The sequence below is a fragment of the Leptidea sinapis genome, chromosome 7 (genome assembly GCF_905404315.1).
Source record: "Leptidea sinapis chromosome 7, ilLepSina1.1, whole genome shotgun sequence".
In the NCBI taxonomy this organism is placed as follows: Eukaryota; Metazoa; Arthropoda; class Insecta; order Lepidoptera; family Pieridae; genus Leptidea; species Leptidea sinapis.
Genome location: NC_066271.1, coordinates 15,508,677 through 15,529,569, shown reverse-complemented (window position 1 = coordinate 15,529,569; position 20,893 = coordinate 15,508,677). Strand labels below are relative to the sequence as shown.

General features: G+C 33.8%; 1 protein-coding gene and 1 pseudogene across 3 annotated transcripts; both read right to left on the bottom strand.

Moving 5' to 3' along the window:
• Nucleotides 1-453: 453 nt before the first annotated feature.
• On the bottom strand, nt 454-3,489 carry LOC126965300 (alpha-(1,3)-fucosyltransferase C-like; annotated as a pseudogene).
• Nucleotides 3,490-8,014: 4,525 nt separating this feature from the next.
• LOC126965303 (alpha-(1,3)-fucosyltransferase C-like) lies at nt 8,015-13,143 on the bottom strand. 3 transcript variants are annotated; one of them, XM_050808838.1, is made up of 4 exons: nt 13,103-13,143; nt 12,813-12,889; nt 11,278-12,208; nt 8,015-10,788 (listed from the first exon to the last, which is right to left on the bottom strand). In XM_050808838.1, the coding sequence occupies exons 3-4, from the start codon at nt 12,180-12,182 to the stop codon at nt 10,506-10,508; spliced, it is 1,188 nt and encodes a 395-aa protein (XP_050664795.1). In that variant the 5' UTR covers nt 12,183-12,208; nt 12,813-12,889; nt 13,103-13,143; the 3' UTR covers nt 8,015-10,505. The 3 variants fall into 3 exon arrangements, with proteins under 3 accessions (XP_050664795.1, XP_050664794.1, XP_050664796.1); XM_050808837.1 differs by lacking the exon at nt 13,103-13,143 and having other exon boundaries at nt 12,813-13,096; XM_050808839.1 differs by lacking the exons at nt 12,813-12,889; nt 13,103-13,143 and adding an exon at nt 12,918-13,096.
• Nucleotides 13,144-20,893: the final 7,750 nt, after the last annotated feature.

Below are 20,893 nucleotides of genomic sequence, written 5' to 3'. Positions count from 1 at the left end.
TTGAGAAAATAAATGCCTTTTACTTATGATGTAACTTGTAGTGAACACTTAATTTTGGATATTCAACGAGACTGAGCCGTCACGCTCAGTTGTGTAGCGCGAATGCGGATAATTTCGGTTTGAGTATTTTCGTATCAGCTTTGATGAAGTTGTCACTTCTGTTTTGTGATGTAGATCTCACACCATCCAATTTACACAGACATCTACATCATATAATTCCTATGCGAACACGTTTTTCCGCGTTTTCACACCGGCCGGTAGTAAGGATACGTCAACGCAGTAAGGTTTTGAATATGGACTGCGTTACTCTAATTAATGAACTAATGGTTGGTATCACACAGCACAGAAAGATAGTTTGGTATCAAAAGCCATAAATCTCGAGTAATTCTGAACGCATTATTATAATGGTTCATCATGTCAAAATATATAATGTCAATAAAACAAGACAAGACATTTAAATAAATTATAGTTTTTTAATTATTTGCACTCATTATTTTTCTTCTCTGAAATTAGACATACTTCTTCTAGAAAAACGTGGCAACCCTGACAACATGGTAGTACCTAATTTGTAGCTGAATCTTTAAAAGACGCACAATTTATTTTGTACCTAGCTCCATTCCACCACGTCCTAAAATTGTTCCACACTGAAAATTCATTGAATTTCTCTTCATTGTTTAACCACTCACACAGATTGCAAACACTGGGCTTGTCTGCCTGCTCGTACACGAAATGGTTCTTCCATCGGAAGTAGTCATAGTATCTCGTTTTGTTCTTTATTATGTCATTGATTTCTGTTGCCAGCTTTGTTGGTCCAAGTATCATTGCATCTAAATAGCTTCCGTTTGGGAGATATCTGAAATTTATTACTAAAATTTAATGTTAAATATAAAATCCATGTATTCAGATATCGAAATGCAACATCATCAATAGGTAATATGCACATTTTCTTCTTATATTTTTGTACAATAGTTTACTTCATTTTATAACAATAAGAAAATTTACTCAGTATTTAAAAAAAATATCAAGCGTTTGTTGTAAATGTACCTACCTACTATATCATAACTCGTAATGGTACATAAGCAAAAATCAAACAAGAGGAGAGGATTAGAGATAGATTTACGTAACATTCACTTTGACCAATGTAGTCACTTTGCAAATATTTGAGTTTTCCAAATTATTTGTAACAATTTTCACAATAATTCGTTTCTTGCTTTAAAAATAAATTATCATCTAAAATACTGTAATCATCGTTTGTGCTTTTTGATTTGAAATATAGTATGATACTAGTCTATAATTTCATTGAGCACCGTCGTCTGCGCTCTCTTGAATGACCAGAGGAATTACAAAACAGGTATATTTAATGTTAAGCCTTAATATTCCAAAACATTGCTTAGCTGGGAAGAATCACAGAAGGATTGAAAGTCTGGTAAAGATAAAAGACATATCCAAATCTTCAGATCTCCAGCCCGCTCCTATTTCATTTTTTCAGGATCGTAAAGTTATTACGAGACGTGACGTAGAGTTTCTACAATCAGAGGGCATATACTTTCCTATAGTACCCGGGTCACCGGGCTTGTCGTTTTATAAAGGTTTAATCGGGTTCCTGCTACTTACAAAATTCTGTGTAGATCAGATATCAGGCCTGCATGGACCGTACCCAAAAACCCCTGCATAGTAAATTTATTTGAAATCGTGAAAGCCAACCGCCGTTATACATAACATACTGTGTGTAATATATAAATAGCCACATGAGCTATAGATTGATAGAGCTGAACAATACTTTGTATCTCAATAATTTTCAGCAGGACATAATAACCATCTCAGTCATCAGTCTCAATAACCATCTTCACTTAAACAGTCTTTGGTGACATTTATTTAACCGTAGCTAATACCGATCTATTGAAATGTGGAATAAGAGGGGGAATAAAATGTACAAATATTAAATTATTCTAGCGGAACTTTATTTAAATACCACATATTTCTAGTGAACACATTTTTAATATTGGTAGCTCTCCTAAAATCTTGCCTCAGTTTTGGATTTTTTGAAATGAAGCTCGATGTCTTTCACAATACCACAAGAAATGCATCAGTACTTAAATCTCTTATAAGTTCAAACAGTATCACATTTGTAATGGACCTGTACTAATTAGATACAGCAACAAGGAAAATTTTAATTCTTTTTGTCAATACGCCTTACAAAATCAATTTTACGCAACATTTATATCTGGTGTTATAAACAATATGAATACCTTGTATAATCTGCGGCTCCATAGACAATTGGTACAACGTTATTGTTTAATGCATTTAATAGCTTCTCTGTCACATAATCTTCAGCAAAAGAGTTCTCAAATGATAAATAAAAATAATAATTCCTTTCCAAAAGATCTTTACACTTCTCATCCTTACGTGGACATTCAAGATTGCCACATTTTCCATAGATATCAACTGTCCAACCAAACTTTGAAAGATTTTTTTTAATTTCTTCACGTAAGCCTCTCTTTTCCCTTTAGTAACACAATGAGACACGAACCAAGCAACTGCTTTAGTTTTATTTGATAACTTCTCCTTTAACTCTTCATTGAGTGGTTTCATTTCAGCCGGCCATTCCATATTAATTTTTGGTCCAACTAAAGTTTTATTCATATCAAATATCTTTATGTATTCCCAACGAATATCTGAATCCAATCTATATGTCCATGTCCAATTGAAGAAACCATCTAGATACTGGGCACATAGAGGGAAATTGTCAGCAGATTCCATTGCACCAAATACATATTTCTGTTTTGTTGAACGTAGTTTTGGTATCTGAGCAGGGCTGATACCAGAAACATCCATACCATTGAAAGCAATGGCATCGAAGTCGGTTTCGTTCGGGAAATAGTTTCGGTCATCTGTTACGTAACAATTTGTGTACTTGCATTTGTTTTCTATGAATGCGGAATTGCCTTCACCCATGTGGTAGAATGGAGGTCTAGATTTAGAAGTCCATTGTAAAATATATTTCATGTTATTATTTTCTATAGATACAGAATAATTGCCTTCGCTTATATTCTTAAATGCCGACTCTTTATGAGTTAATATGTGCTTATAAATTAGTACTCTGATATAGTATGTGTAGTACAAATACACGATGGATAATAAAGCAAGATATATTAGACCGATTTTAAAACGCTTCAGGATTGTGTCCATCTTCATTATAACAGGTTTAATAACAATCAATTGCTGGAACTAATTAATAGTTTATATATTAAAATATAAATTTGAATATTTCATAAAAATAAATCAATACTTATCTAAAACAATTAAAATATTGAAAATTAAATTTAAGAAAATAGTCATTAAATTATTATTTCTACCACTTTAAATATATCATCGTAGTAATTGACAAATCTGTGATTTTGACTCGCGCGCTGAAGAATACAAATTGAATTAAAAGTGAAAGTACCTACCATAGACTTTGTATATACTATAATAATTTGTATACTATAGGTACATTAGCGTATAGATGAGAGAAGCGAAGCTTTATAGTATAAAGCGGAGGAGCTCCAAATTTTTATATATTGGTAGAATCACAGTAAATACTAGATAAAATAATTATTGACAGAAAATTTAAAAACATTAACATTTTTATTGTTGCATCTCAATATATTATTCTTGATAATGTTCTATGTGTTCATAAGTGGATAAAAAGGGTAAACCCCGTATAAACTCATATACAGGTACCATATCAATTTATTTTGAATCCGCTCTAATATAATACTGTACATACTGTTGCATTCTAACTGGCTTCTAATTTGTGTATATTAATGTCGTATTATGTAGGTACTGGCATGCGAAAACTGAAACTGTACAAAACGTTTCGAAAAAATAAAATAGTTTTCGCGTATCGCCAGACACGCCGCTCTGCGTATTGAGTTGATTTGTTATGAGATACCGATAACACTATCTACCGATATCATATAAAAAAGTGTGCGTGTACTTATGTATGCACGCAAGAAGTTATACTTCTATGGCGTATTAAAGCAAAAATCCTTAAAATTATTTATTGCTCCTGCTATTCTACGTTTGCAGAAAGAACAATTTTATAAAAATTTTGCAAAGATGGTTTAGATAATTTATTATTTAATAATGAATACGGCTGTATAGTCTTGAACCCTTTGCCTGTCCTAATAATGGACGAAGAAACCAAAAAAAAAAAAAAACGAACGACGCAATAGTTAGAAAATTTTAGGAACCAACTTCAACCTGTTACTTTTGTGTTACAGTGATGCTCGCGAATATATAATTTCACACTCATAATGCCTAAAGAAGTAAAAAATAAAATATTTTACTTAAAAAATTGGAGCTCCTGCCTACCTACTAGGTACCTACTTTAAAGATTCAATTCTTTCGGGCGTCCCTAGACGGTACTGTTTTTTTTTAATCGGTGGTACATAAGCGAAATAACAGTCAGATAACCAATATACAAAAAAGAATAAAGTCGAATTGAATACTATAACTGTATCATCGGTCGAAAATAGTCTATTTCCAAAAGAAATATTGTTTGTTATATAGATCAACAAAAACCGATTCAGTGTTTAAGAAATACAGGGGTATTGATTGTTTTACACATTATTTTATTAAGTAATTATTATGAAAAGCTTCACGTACAAGCGACAACACAGACAAGCAAATCTGTATCCTTTACTGTGCTACTTACCAGGTGGAACGCTACGATAATAGATAATCCATTCACACTAGCCGAAATATAAATATACAAAATATATATCTGTCGGTACTTAGATTTTTAAAAATTAAATGCAATAACAAAATACACTTTCCGCTACTAAACTCTAACATCAACTAAAATAATTTATAATTGTTATTTATATTGAGGATAGCCATGCGTTATCTTACTTTTCTAGATAGGTACATTATAGTAGATAATACACGATGGTAAGTAAAGCACTTTATTGCGCGATGGACGTCATATTGTGGACCTGAACGTTGTGATGGACACTAATAGTGAACATTTTTTATTATTCGTAAAATTTTGCTTTTTTTTTTAAATTAAAATAAAGGACGAGACGAGCAGGACGTTCAGCTGGTGGTAATTGATACGCCCTACCCATTAAAATGCATGCCGCTCAGGATTCTTGAAAAATCTAAAAATTCTGAGCGGCACTACAATTGCCCTCGTCTTCTTGAGACATAAGTCTCATTAGCCCAGTAATTTCACTAGCTACGGCGCCCTTCAGACCACAGGTAAAGCTGTTTGAGTATTATAATTATCACATCTGGGCAACGCGTCCCTCACTCGTATTGGAGTCCTGAGTGAAGCGAGAGATACAATCAGTCCAAGACTAAAACCAGTGCAAGGCTCCTTTGCACAGGATGCCGGCTAGATTGTGAGTACCATAACGGCACCTCTTTCTGGCGTGAAGCAGTAATGTGTAAGCTAGTGAAATTACTGGGCAAATTAGTAGAGCCCATAATATATTCCTCCAGGCGTCAATTGTCTTTGATATGGACTCATCGGTTGTTATAGTAACTAATGAATAATAGTATTTATACAAAATCAAACTAAAAATGTGCGTACTCCCTTAGCAAGCATACTCGGTGTTAGACAAGGTAGGTTTCTAACTATATTTATATAGTTGTAGGTGAGATGTGCTTGTGTCGCACGCACAACGTGACGAGGCGACAGACGAGGGTGGGGCCGCGGCGGGAGGACACAGATTCTAAAAATAACATTAGTTGTAACTAGAATTAGATTAATTAATATGCGTTACTTTACTGATTTTCGATACCCCACGAACTCTTATCACTCCACATCTAAACTACACGGGTATACTTAAGATAACGTTACGTAGAGAGCTTCATTTGGCCACTCACGTTTGATAACATTAAAACATTCATTCAAATTAACAACTTACTGCGTGGCGGTAATGTTCGGTCTTTTGTATATATGTTCATTAGAAGTTTTGACGCGAACACGAGGCAAGAACATTTAGCAATATAAATGTAACTATTTAGCAAAATGATTAAAAACGTCAAGTTAGTTACACGATTTTGTTAATTTAAAACGGCACTTTCCTGAAATACGACACTCCAAGTTTGGATATGCTGTTATTTGAACAGTTTTTCTTTGAAGCCTTTGTAATTGCGTGGCGTTATATTCAAAGCGCGGTCGAAACACAACTAAATAAAAACAAGTAGGCAGAGTTTTGCTTCAGACAATTTTTGAGCAGGATTGTGAGTCTAGTTATTTATTATTTTTCAATGTGTAGCATCCCTATTCAAGGACAATTTGGCAAACAGTATTGCGATTATTTAGTGTGACCATTTTGCCTTGATACTTTATTGAAGTATTTGCACAATTACTATATTTTTACTTAAAACTGTTTAATTAAGCTCTGTTTTCGTTGGACGTCAGGAAGTCGTGCGGGCCGGATGGCATTTCTCCAATCGTGCTTAGAACGTGTGCCCCTGAGTTGACGCCGGTGCTAACGTGTTTATTCCGGCATTCATATACAAAAGGCGTAGTCCCTGATTCATGGAAGTCAGCCCTCATCCATCCGATCCAAAAAAAAGGTGACAGTTTGGATCCGGTAAACTACAGGCTTATAGCTATTACCTCTCTGCTCTCCAAGATCATGGAGAGCATAATTAACCGCCAGCACTTGGTATACCTAGAGGGTCACCAGTTGATCCACGACCGACAGTACGGCATTCGCCATGGTCGATCGGCAGGTGATCTTCTGGTATACCTAAAACATAGATGGGCGGCGGCTATCGAAAGCAAGGGGGAAGGCCTGGCAATTAGCCTGGATATAGCGAAGGCCTTTGATCGTGTATGGCACAAGGCGCTTCTCGCAAAACTTCCATCATTTGGGCTTCCCGAGAGCTTATGCAAGTGGACCTCCAGCTTCCTCACTGGGCGCAGCATTCAGGTCGTTATCGACGGTCATTGCTCGAATCCCAAGCCCGTGAACGCTGGAGTGCCCCAAGGCTGTGTCCGATTTCCCACTGTTTCTTCTGCATATCAATGATAAGTTTGGACACCTCTAACATACATTGCTATGCAGACGACAGCACGGGCGATGCAGGTCTTTCTCGGGAAATTGTCGACCAGTGCCGGGAGAAACTTGTGTCTTCTATCGAGTCCTCTCTTGACAATGTCGCGGAATGGGGTAAATTGAACCTTGTCCAATTTAACCCGCAGAAGACTCAAGTTTGCGCGTTAACCACTAAAAAAACCCCATTTGTCGTATCACCGCTCTTCGACAACACTTCCGTTACAGCCTCGCCTAGTATCTGAACCTGGGTCTCGATATCTCGAGCGATTGCCAATTTCGCGGCCATCTGGAAAACAAAGCCAAATTGGTTTCGAAGAAACTGGGCGTCATAAATAGAGCACGGCAATACTTTAAGCCGGCCCATATTCTAGCGCTGTACAAAGCGCAGATTAGCTCGATGCATTTGACCGCGTGCAACGCAGAGCAGCTCGAATTGTCCCCGACAATTGTGTGCGTAGAGACGTCGCTACATTGTGTGTCCTCTACCGCATTTATCATGAGGAGTGTTGCGAAGAGCTGTTTCACCTGATTCCTGCCGCCGAATTCCACCTTCGCACGACACGCCACAAGTTAGGATATCATCCCCACCATCTGGGTGTGTGGCGGTCCTCCACAGTGAGGTTTTCAAGGAGCTTTCTTCCACGTACTACAAAGCTGTGAAATGAACTTCCTTTCCTTTTCCGTTTCCGGGACGATACGACATGGGTACCTTCAAAACAGCGCGTACACCTTCCTTCAAGGCCACGCCAAGGCCAAGGGAACGCTCCTGTGTTCCCTCTGATGCTGCAAGAGAATGTGGGCGACGGTGATCACTTAACACCAGGTGACCCGTACGCTCGTTTGTCCTCCTTTTCCAATAAAAAAAAGTACTATGACGTCACATTTGATAGCGTCAAACAACCAACTGGTTCATTTCGCCCTTCCCAAAATTGAAATCACACGGAAAATTAAAGTCATTTTCAAAATATAATTATTTATTAACATAGTAGGTAACTAGAGTTTTTAAGGATAAGTACATTTCTCTCTCCTATTCTTATTTACCCTGTAATAATTAAATTTCTACCCCCTTATAATGGCCCGCTAACTTTAAACAGCTGCTAAGGAGTGTTTTTTCTCATTCTGACTTAGGTCAATAGAAGAAGACAGAGTGGGAATTAGCAATGCTTTAAGTTAGCAGACTATTATGAATAAGGGGGTTATTAAATATTGTATAATATAACTTCAAGTATATTTTATTTATTCATTAATTTGAGGTAATAAGAGTATAACATCATTTCATTATATTACTTAATATTTATAGTAAGTTTAAAACTTGCATTGCTATAACATTTATATGGATTATCATTTAACATGGCACATGCAACAGAGTTGAAAAATTGGTAGCTCATAGAAAGCCCACATTATCGCTTAAGTATCTTTTTCAATTTTACATTAAAATGTCTTAATTTGGTTCTATTCCTCATTATGATGTCCGGTGACATATCTGGTTTTCTGATACATAGTAATTCTTGACTGTATTAATCAAAATTTAAACAGAACGAAGCACTAATATAGAAAATTGTATCGATTGAATAAAACCCACAAAAGTAGACTATTGCTTAACAATCATTATTGGAGTTTACTCCTTAAGAATTGATTTTCATATAAGGCGTCCGGTATGAGAAAAATATGGAGAGTAAAACCTACTCATCAAATGGGATAGTAACGTTTTTGGTGCGCATCATTTCTCGCGCACCTTTCAATTTTCAGTTGTGTGTGAGTGTGTGTGTATATACTTGTGTGTAGCCAGCATACACAGTATACTGTGTTATAGCTTATGCATGTAGTATAATAGACCTATGAGGGTGTGCCAAAATGTAACTTCCTTGATGGACCTTTTAAAATTTGAATTTTGAGTTCCGCTTTTAACAGGAGTTGTGTTTGGGCATTTCCTGATATATTTTGAGCATTAAGGATTAAATGATTTTTTAATTAATACGCTTTTATTAGCTTCTCTGTACGTCTGTTTGTAACCGACTCCATTGGACTTGATTTTGAGCTGACACACACACTTTTTTTTAGTGGGAAGGTACTTGTTTACTGTACTATAACATAATTAAAAATATAGGATTCTCACTTAATTAAATAACATTACTTTTTACAAATTTGTATTATTTTGTATGGTACTAACATCAAAATTTTTTTAATTTTATTTCACTAGCCTCTTTACCTGGTATTAGATATAACCACGTGGTCAAGCCACGCATATACCGCTTTAATCTATTTTATTTATTTAACACCAACAAGACAAATATTAACAAAAGCATAATAATATTATTACAATAAATAATCTAAGTGTTGGCTTAATTATAGGTGTTAATATATTATATATAAGTTGCGAGTAAGCTAAATATAATTTGTAGGTTATTTCTGTATTTATCTAATAACTTAAAAACTCCGGTTTTTTTGGAAAAAAACCACTTACTACATTTGATAATATAAAAAGTGCAGTCTATAATAAATAAAGATTTATTGTGCAACAACATTAAGACGGAATTCCATTTTTGTATGGAATAAAATATTTAAATAATTTACAAAGTTTTTTGTACAAACCACTAATTATTTTATACTCAATGCAATACAAATGCTCCGACTATTAATAAAACAACAATAAAAATAGTAAATGAAACAATACAATGAAAAATAAAAACATAAAGACATAATAAAAGCAAAAGTAATACATGAATGCGATTTATTCAACAGTTTTGAAACCGTACTGATTTCAGATTTAGAAGTGTTCATGTGTACCCGACACATACTAAGTTACAACCTATTCCTCTCTCAATTTAAGGGTATTATAACAAAAGTAGAAAATAATATGTTCTTTATTATTGCATTAAATAAAATTCCGATTTCAACGATTGACAATTCCGATGGTAACATTTAAGATACTATTTGAGATCATTTACAACGATGACCATATCTACAAAAACTTTTTATTAAGAACTATAGGAAAACATATATAATTTTTTAATTGTGCTAAAATATATGCACCATACGGGATTCCATAATTCGCCTGCAGAGAAGAAGCTGTTAGCCTAACGGATGTACCACTAAGTTAACTTTCTGATGCCATGTCATTCGCAAATCTATCCCAAGCATTGACATTAAACTCTCCAGTTATAGTGAATATTTCAAAATATCAAAAATTTTTATCTTTATCAATACAAATGTTTTTATAATCCAAAATAACTATATTAATTATAAAAGCAATCATCATTTTCATACTGTCAAATAGCATAGCTGTATAATATTTTCTTTTAAAGACATTGGCGGTGTCCATTGCCCTTCTCACTAACTATAAGTTTGTGGTTACTCTGGAGATGTTTGACAACAGCTACATTGTACACATAATTAACTCTTGACTCCTCTCCACTGCAGCAACAAATAAAGACAACATTAAATTACTCAGTAATTAGTAAAACCGGCACAATTCTCTTTATACCTTGCTCCATTCCACCATGTTCTAAAATGACTCCAAACTGTAACTTCACTAGTTTTGTCACCATTGTTTAACCACTCACACAGATTACACACATCAAGCCTCTCTGCTTTTTTGTACACAAAATGGCTTCTCCATCGGAAAAATTCATAATATCTAGTTTTGTTCTGAATTATATTTATTATTTCCATAGCTAGTTTGTTTGGTCCAAGTTTCAAGGCATCTAAATAGCTATTGTTTGGCAGATATCTGAAATGATAGTACAAAATAGTTAATTAAATTTTGACTCAAATTGATTTTTCAATGGCAGAGTTCAATCATGCCACATTTACCACATTACTGCATAAAGGCCTTTCGTTGAAATCAGGAGTGCTATCAAGCTTGGGTCAATGTGGTAATATCTATGGACAAAACTCTGAAGGCTGTGCTTAGCACATTAAAGTCAAAATTCCCGATAGACTTACACACCTTATCGTGGGAACTAAGGTGTATTCTGGTCACTTGCCAGTGCCATCCAAGGAAATTCCTGTGAGCCTGCCATTCGACCACTTCACAGGAAAGACAAATTGCTCTTTGGTTGTTCTGCTTGATATCATCAGCTAAATTACACCACCAGACATTATGTCAAAATGCAAATTTAAAGAACCAACCATTGGATAATTGTTCATACTTTAGGAATTATTGTTTCAGGTCTTAAACAGTATTAAAAAAAAAACTTTAGCTCTTGTAATAACTCACCTCGAATAGTCTGCTCCTCCATAAACAATTGGTACAGCGTAATTGTTTAGTGCATTTAATAGCTTTTCTGTCACATAATCCTCAGCAAATGAGTTCTCAAACGATAAGTAAAAGTGATAATGATCTTCTATCAATTTAGAACATTTACGAAAATCCCTTCGTGGACAGTCCATTTTACCACATGAGCCATATATATCAACTGTCAAGCCATACCTTTGTAATTGCTCTTGTAATTTGTTTGCAAAAGTCTCTCTTTTACTTTTAGTTTCACAATGAGACACGAACCAAGCGACTGCTTTAGTTTTGTTTGATAACTTATTCTTCAGCTTTTTATTGACTGGCCTCATTTTAGCTGGCCATTTCATACCAATTCTAGGCCCAACCTTTGTTTTACTATTATCAAATATATTTATGTAACCCCAACGTATATCTGAATCTAATCTGTATGTCCATGTCCAATTAAAGAATCCATCCAAATATTGATCACATAACGGGAAATTATCAGCAGACTCCATGGCACCAAATACATATTTCTGTTTAAATGAACGCTGTGTAGGCATTTCAGAGGACCTCATATCAAGTAAATCTTTCCCATTAAATGCAATGACATCAAAGTCACTTTGGTCAATGAAATAGTTGCGGTCATCTGTCACATAACAATTTGTAAACTTGCATTTGTTTTCCGTGAATGCAGTATTGTTTTCACCCATGAAGTAAAAAGGTGGTTTGATTTTAGATGTCCATTGTAAAATGTATTTAATGTCCTTAGACTTTAAGTGAGCAATTTGCTTATCAATGCTCTCATTTAATTCAATGTTTTTATATGTATACAAATACCCAGTGAGTAGAAAAGTAAAAAAAATAAAAACAGCTGTACAACGCTTGTAGATACAGCGTAACTTCATTATTTAACTACAAAGAGGTTGACACACTGGAAAAAATAAAATAGTTAATACTTTAGACACATACTGTATTCACTCAATAATCAGGGGTAAGGCACCTCTGACAAGAAAATTGTGGTGATAGTCTGCTGTGTCACTAAATTTCTACAAACCTACATTATTACAAATAACTGTAGACCAGCATAACGAGTGTCCTCCTTACCCTAAGGTTTAAATTATTGTAAAGATTTTTCACTAATGTATCCTAACCGTTTTATTTTATTATGGAATATTTAGGTTCAAATGGATTAAGGTTAAATGTACTGTCTGTTTCATAAAGAAGTCTATTAATAAAAGGATCAAATTATAAACTTTACACTACAGTTGAGATAAGTGACTTAGCTTTAATATTTAAAAATATTGCGGGAAATTTCTTATTCAACAAAATGTTAAAGGCTGCACTTGATCAAATCAAATTTATATATACATCCTTGTATAAATATTTTAATGTGTTTTTATTATAAAACAATATAGGGGTTAGTTAAAAATCAACGCATTATAATAGAAGTATTCATCAGTACTATAGTCCATATAAAAAAATCAAAATAACCATGCTGTAACTGAAAAAAATACAGTTCAAGAATTACAACTTACCGTTGTGATTACAATGGATATTATTATACTCTTTGCAATGGATTCATGTAGTTAAAGGTTGTACAGTAATCTGAATTCTGAAATATAAAATAAATAATCAGGTACCTTGTCCATTTTATTAAATAGTTTTTTTGACAGCTCGTCGCTCGACGACTAACGAGTTATAAATTATAATGATGTCCTAAAGGATTTAATAATCGATATCACTTATATTTTTTAATTTAATATAATATTTATTATCATCTTTATTATTATGAAAATAATTAATAAATAATATAATCGTGAGTCACCTAAACGTCAACTGGCAACATCAATCGACCGTCCGTCTGGCCGTCATTTTGACATAAGTCTGTTGCAACAAACGCCCGTGCTAGTCAGTAGTCACACGTATTTACGTTCGCTGAGTGTTCTCTCGCATTTGTTATACTTCGAGTTGAGCAGTTTTATTCCTAGGTGCAACTTTTGGGAGTGATTAAATTGATCGAGAAAATGCCGAAAAGACAAACGAGGCAATTAGTGCTACAACTTCATTATTACCTTGAACAATCCTTAATTTTTAAACCTTCATTCTTCGTCTAACAGTCGTTATATCAACACGTATACTTTTGCCATTCTAAATTCTAATCACTCTATCAATAAAAATGGTGCAAAAGTGTGACATGTGTAATAAAATGATCACGAAAACACTACCAGGTGTTGAATGTGGTAAATGTGAAAGGACTGTTCACCTCTACATCAAATGCTCAGCCCTAAGCAATAAACAAATCGCAGCGCTTAAGGATACGTTTGGAGTGGACCTGCTTGCAGTGCCAGAATGAATCACCAAGGCGAAGAACGTCCCTAATTGAGCCTAGTGATGATAATGTTGAAGGTGAAGTAAATATTAACACAAAGAAACTAAGAGCGAACATCTCTAAAGAAGTTGAAAAAGCGATTATGAAAGAAATGAGGGAACTAAATGACTCACTACAATTCCAAAGCGCTAAGCTTGATGAAGTAACGGAATGCATTGAAATGTTCAGAAACACTATCAAAACACTCGAGAGGAAAAATATAGAACTCACTCATAAAAATACTAACCTTGAAATACGCGTTGGTGCACTAGAACAACGTGTGGAAGAATTTGAACAACACAAACTATGCAAATTTATTGAAATCTCCAAACCAATGAAGAAGCAAATGACGTACTAAAAAATATTGCTAACAAATTAAAACAACCCATAGAAGGAATATAATTAACAAAAAGAATCCGAAGTTAAAATGACTTGCCTTCAAAATTATTGGTTGAGTTAAATGACGAAGAGACGAAAGAAAAAAGGGATAGTGGCATCAAAAGTTAGCAAAATTATCGTATCTGACATTAACAAAGTACAAAAAAATAACCACAGTACGGTTTATATAAGAGAGGCCATGTCTCAACTAAACAGGCAGTTATTCTGACATGCAAAGCAAGAATTATTAAAGGAGCGTCAATTTACATATGTCTGATTTGAGAAAGGAGTGGTACGAGCTCGGTAGGATGACAATGGAAAGGTCTACACTATAAGGAATATGAATGACCTATAATCAATTGTCAAAAAATATTCCAAAGCATCGTGAATATATTGTACGTATTTAACATAAAAGCTTCTTTTCTAAATCAATTAACATACATTAATAATGTTATTATGTATACATATTAATATAAGATCAATTATTAAAAACTTTGCTGGTCTGGAATGTTGTATAAAAAACTCAAAAGAATGTATTTATGTGTGTATTTTGACGGAGGTGAATATATCTGATAATATTAGTTGCTTATTTAATATACCACGATTTCAGATGTTTTCGGCCGTACGCAAATCTCGAAGAGGCGGGGGAATAATCATGTATGTAAATAAAAAAACATAAATGGAACACCCGTAACATTCCTAGTTACCATTTTAAAAATGTGCCGTTTGTAGACTCAACACAAGTAAACATCTTTTCATTCATGAACTCTGTAAAACACTTAAGCCATTGATAACGATCAATGATTTATACCTATTTGGCGACATAACTATTAATCTAAAACAGAATAGTCCTACAAAACACCATTACAATAATAGCCTTCATAGCTTAGGGCTTCTATGCGGGATTAAGGAATACACTAGAATTGAGATATCAAACGGTCATGTAAGAAGATCTTGTATCGATCACATTTACGCTAAATCACATACACAGGATCTATTTACATCGGCAATTTTAACTACACTGGCTGATCACCGTGCAGTCATTCTCGCGTGTGTTTGTGAGCCTGATTGTATACAAGCTGCCCCAAAAAAAAAAAATTGCCTAGATAATAACAGAATTTATGAACGCATCAATCAAATTGACTGGGATAAGTTGTATATGGACTCTGACTCCTCTACAGATATATATAATAATATAACAAGAAAATTCAGTGAAATTTATACAAAGTCGACAGTAAATACTAAATTAAGAAATAATTCAATACGCCGTCAAAACCACTGGATCAATCCTAGAATAATAATAATAATGTTCATACAGAGATGAATTATTTAATCAATGGACAAAAGATAGTAACAACCTATAATTAAAAAAAGACTACAACAAAATAAAGAAATAAAGCTAATAAATTAATACAAAAAACCAAAAATAAATTTCAAATACCAGAAATAGCATTGAATAGTAAAGACCATAGGATGCTATGGGGAATTCTTAATGAAATGACTGGAAGAAGGAAAAAATCCCTTGATGATGTAATAAATAATGCTTTTGGAAATCAAAATATAAATGACGCTGACTGAGCCAATAATTTTGCAAATTACTTTAAAAATAGTATTGAAGATGTTATACCAAAATGTTCACAAACATTACTTAGTGAATCTACATACAATAATGCTGTAAATGTATGGATATAGAAAAAAATATTCAATCCATAAATGTTAATAAATCTCGATGGTATAAGAGCTATAGACATTAAAAAAATATGTACAAAAATTAGTAAAATTATAGCGAATTTAATAAATAAAAGTGTAAGTGAATGCGTATATCCTAGTAACTTAAAGATTGGTGTAGTTAAGACCTATCTACAAAAATGGAAGTCAAAAGTCTTATGAATATTACAGACCAATAACAATACTTCCAATAGTAGACAAAATAGTCGATAAGTATATTTGTAACGAAATCCTACAGTTTTTCAAAAAAAAAACATTTAAAAACAGCACCCAATATGGCTTCGTACCGCAAAAAAATACGACACAATTACTCAGTGCATTTGCGGACAAAATATACCAACAGCTAAACAAAAAAAGACGTCGCATTTCTGGCCTATAGCAGGGCTTTTGACACTTTTCAGCATCACACATTACTACACTGCCTTGAGGACAGTGGTACACGCGGTAATATGCTTGAGTGGTGCAAAAGCTACCTAGACAATAGAAAATTCATTGTTAAAATAAACAACACATACAATTTATTAATTTGTTTATTAACTTCTTCTTGCTGTATTTGTGGTAACCTAAAGAGTCTTTGGTAAATAGGTTCTTCGTCAACTAAATTTATTTTATGCTTTATAGACATAGTCGCACTATTAGTAATATCTTCTGTGAAAAGGTCTCTGTAAGTTTCACAAAGATCTTTAATATTAAGAGAGTCCTCATCTGCCATGTGATATATTAAGATTTCATTATTTGGTAACAGCAACTTTCGCTCTTTTAAATCAATTTTTGCTTCTATTTGTTCAATCATATCGGTACCCATTAAGATGTCATATTTGTTACTATAATTGTAAATATAAAATTTTATAGGAGTATTTCCAGGGCCAAAATATTTTGTCCAATATGGGGTTTCTACTAAACCGTCATGGTGTGTTGTTCCGTGTGACGTTCTAACTGTAAATTTTTCAGGTTTATAATATTCTGAAAAATATTGAGCGGCTTCTGTACTAATAAATGACCTTTGGCTTCCCGTACCTATTAGAATTTTTAATTTAGGACCTTCCGTTTCAAAATAAGGTAAATACGACTTAATAAGATTGAACTCTATGATCCTTTTTCTTGCTTAGGTAGCTCTTCAAAATTTGTTTGGGTTTCATTTTCAATTTCATTTTCTTCGCAATATTGATTATATTCATGTGGGTATTGAAAATATTGTTCATTGTTTAATTCTGTTTCCTCCTCATGGTGACACACTTCTTTAGCTATCATTCCTCTGCCTAAATTAATCTGTCCAGGTCTTAATTGAGGGGCTGTTCTCATAGAGACATCCTCTGTTTCATTTACTAATTTTTGAATAGATTTTTGACTTTGATTTTGTTTGAAATATTGATGTTGTGGTCTATAAACATTATTCGGATTTGGATATTGTTGTCGATAATATTGTTGTGAGTTTGGTCTGATTGTTTGTAACCTTTGATATATCGATCTTTGTGTCGGCGGATAGGTATGTTTGTGATTTTGTGGATACATGGGCTTAACAATTTGTGGATATGAATTATTATTAATAATACGCGGCGGTGGAAGTATATTCGAAAACTTTTGTTTTATATTACTGAATGACGAACGGAATAACTTATAATTGCGTTATTATGTCGGTAAATTTTAACGTTGCTGGGTCTCACACGTTGGGCGCCAGTCAAAATCTGCATTTAAGATATTTAAAAAAATACTCTATTTAATAATTACAAAATTCTTATCTTACTTTAACAAATGTATTACTTAAGCTATGGTAATGTGAATGATGCTCCTCGCCAATGCTACTGTATATACAGGTTGTCCCAAAGTTATGGGAAATGAAGGGAAAGTACCTTAAATATCGAAGATAGGCTATTTTACTGAAATCGCCAATCTTTTAATAAGTCCGCTGCCTGTTGATTTTCTTATCATTTTATGGTGAATACTTGATATGATATGGCATAATTCTGTTTGTAACTCGCCCAAGTTCTCGTATCGTTTTTTGTATAGTATATCTTTCACGTATCCCCAAAAGAAGAAATCTAATGGTGTCCGGGGATCTGGCCGGCCATCTAATCGGTCCATTCGTACCAATACAAGTAGTAAAACATTCATTTTACGTTGTTCCTTTCTTTTAAAATACTATGTTACTTAAGAAGAGTTATTAGTTTTTGGCCATTCTTTCGATTGGCATTATAAAAGTAGGGGTGCTTTTTTTACATTTAAGTCGGTTCGTATCCCAGACGAGGCAAGTATTTTTTTGAAAATCTTTGAATGCAGAAGTACTAACTTTTAAAAATAACATAAAGTCTTCTTTCAGTAAAATAGCCTATCTTCGATATTTAAGGTACTTTCCCTTTATGTCCCATAACTTTGGGACATCCTGTATACTGTGGTGCGGTACTGCAGCGCGGGAAGAGGGTTACCGTTGTGTAGGATGTTATTGAATACCAATACCTAATATTACTCTATTGTGTTCTTTTAATGAGTTCATTGTGACATTCGTCCATAATGTTCTTTTTATGAGTTCATTGTTTAATATTTATTAATATTGTTTAATTATATAAACATGACCATTTATTTACAAAAGCAAGAGATATTTATCCGAGAAATACAAGAAACGGTGACAGACTGGTGATTGCACACAAATTTCATAATGCATCCTACGGAAAATGTAGCTATGTCATGTGTATAAAAATATTTAATAAACTCCCTCCAAGCTTACGCGTATTACCCGTCCAACGATTTAAAAAGGATCTTTTTACATGGCTTATAGATAAATGTTTTTATTCCATAAATGAATTGTTGACACATTAGGTTAAATTAAATTGACTTTAAAATATATATTAATTCTAGTCTTTAAATAATGACATTTAAAATAATAATTATAATTTAAATTAACCTAAGTGCTTAAAATATAGAGTTTGTAAATCAATTATAATAATAACTAGAATTTTGTTAATAATAATTTTGCATGCCAGAAATGGCCGATAACATTGATACATTAAAACTACTTACACCCATTGTTACATGTTTTCTAGCAAAATAAAGAATTTATTTATTATTTATTTAATAAATTCGTTCTTTGAAGTCCAGGGTGTGGATATAATTGCTTCCTCTGTCTGACCTTTTTGTCTATATGGTCTTGTTATATTGTTATCTTTATGTTCATTAAGTTTCTTCTTAAAATGAACTCTAAGGTTCTGGGTGGCTTGACTCACTTGTACCCGTCGATGAAGTACAATATTATTTGTATGAAATTTTTACTTAAACAATATGAAACGTCATGGGCGTGAGCTGTCAAAAACTGTTAACAAAATGGACAATGGAAACACCCAATGAGATGATTGTCTTCTAGTTTCGAGTTCGTAGCAATATATCCAGCTTTCATGACATATGACGATGTCAAATACAGCATTTGTGTCGCCGTAGAACTTATCTAACATTTGGCGACACCAGTCCATGCGAAGGTGTTTCTGGTCGTCGGTTAAAGTATGGGGAATCCATCTGGTACAAAGCTTCCTGACGCCTAAATGTTCGTGTAATATTGACTCATACCAATGCCTAGGCTTGCCCGTATCTGCTGATAGGTCATTCTCTTATCGTTCTTTATAATGCGTCGCACAGCACTGATGTTATGTTTAGTAGCCGCTGTTAAAGGACGTCCCTCACGCGGATCATCATTGAGATTGCTACGTCCACGCTTAAACTCGTTAAACCAATTGTAAATAGTGGCACGAGATGGCGCTTCATTAAGAAATGCTAATCTCAGCCTATCATAGGTTTGTTGTTGAGTAAGCCCACAACGAAAGTCATAACAAATCATTGGCCGAAAATATTCTCGCGTTAGGTTCATCTTCACTTGTAACAAGAGTTTTAGATTTACCGCCAATTCATAAAAACAAATGACAAATGAATGCAATATTCTACATTAGGTTAAATTTAAATACAAAACAAGTTTTCATTTGCAATGTTTCTAACTGGCCAGTTCTAAACATTTTCAGTGTTACCCACGTATAAGTGATATAATATTTTCCCGAAGAAGTCTCTAACGTTAGTAATTAATTGAACCTTAAGATATTTTCTTTAATTTTTCAAATTTCTCTATTTTTTTAAAATTTGTCACTTTGATTGTAATTACTTACCAGTTGTATGTACTGCTGCGAGTTATATATAATTTTATGCAATAAGTAATTTGGAGTGTTTGGACGTTATCCATACTGATACCAGCTTAAAAATGATGCTACTATTTGTATGCAACGCTGCAGAAAAGATGTACTTGTTGAATGTATTGAAATACAATCTTGAGTAAGTATAATAAAGAAATGGCAGCTACACACCGAGGTATGGGATTTAAAATAATGCTCAATTCTGTAATCAGGGTATGTTCAAAACGTTTTTTCCCTTAGTCGGTATCTACCTCTTTATCAGGACAAGGCTGGTTACGCTGCATAAGATGTTGGCCTGACAGACCTGAGTGCCCTGGTATTGTTCTCAAGATCGAGCATGGCAGAAAATAGTCTTGATGCTTTCACTGATAGATAACAAGGGGTGGGTACAGATTACGAACCTTGCATGACAATAACAGGTCATATTTGGGGAACGCTTCAGGTTGAGGGTGATTGCTGGTACATGACACATGATGTACCAGTTTCTGATGGGTATGTTGTATTGATCTTATCCGATTAGCGCAGAGACCCATTAGCCATCTCTTACAAACCCGAGATGACTCTGTACTTTTGATACCTAGGAGTTCCGGAAAAGGTTCCGGTTCCAGGAAATCCGGATTCTTCGGTATTATAAAATACATTTATTCAAAAAAATAGTACTCAGTTATCAACGTACACAAAAATTATAAAATCTCAATGCAAAATTTGATGCCTTGTTAAATAAAGTTTATTTCGTTCGTAAAATATACTCAACTCAACAAACTAAGCTAGCGAGTTATTGGACCATTCAAATCTGTTATTCGCATGAGTGAATTGATCGTCGCTGCATTTTAACATGTCCACAAGTTTTGTAGATTTCTAGAAATATTTTCCTACTTCTTCTTCTACTACTCTAGAAATATTTTTCTTCTTTAAACGGAGGTTATCAACGCCGAACAGAGTGGGGGGAAGCGATATATTTGATGTAAAACTAGGG

Bases quoted from the DNA above. Each gene is read 5' to 3' on its own strand.
- LOC126965303 (XM_050808838.1), bottom strand. From the start codon at position 12,182: ATGAAGTTACGCTGTATCTACAAGCGTTGTACAGCTGTTTTTATTTTT. The intron at 10,789-11,277 runs GTGAGTTATTAC...CTATCATTTCAG, and splicing joins GGAGGAGCAGACTATTCGAG to ATATCTGCCAAACAATAGCT.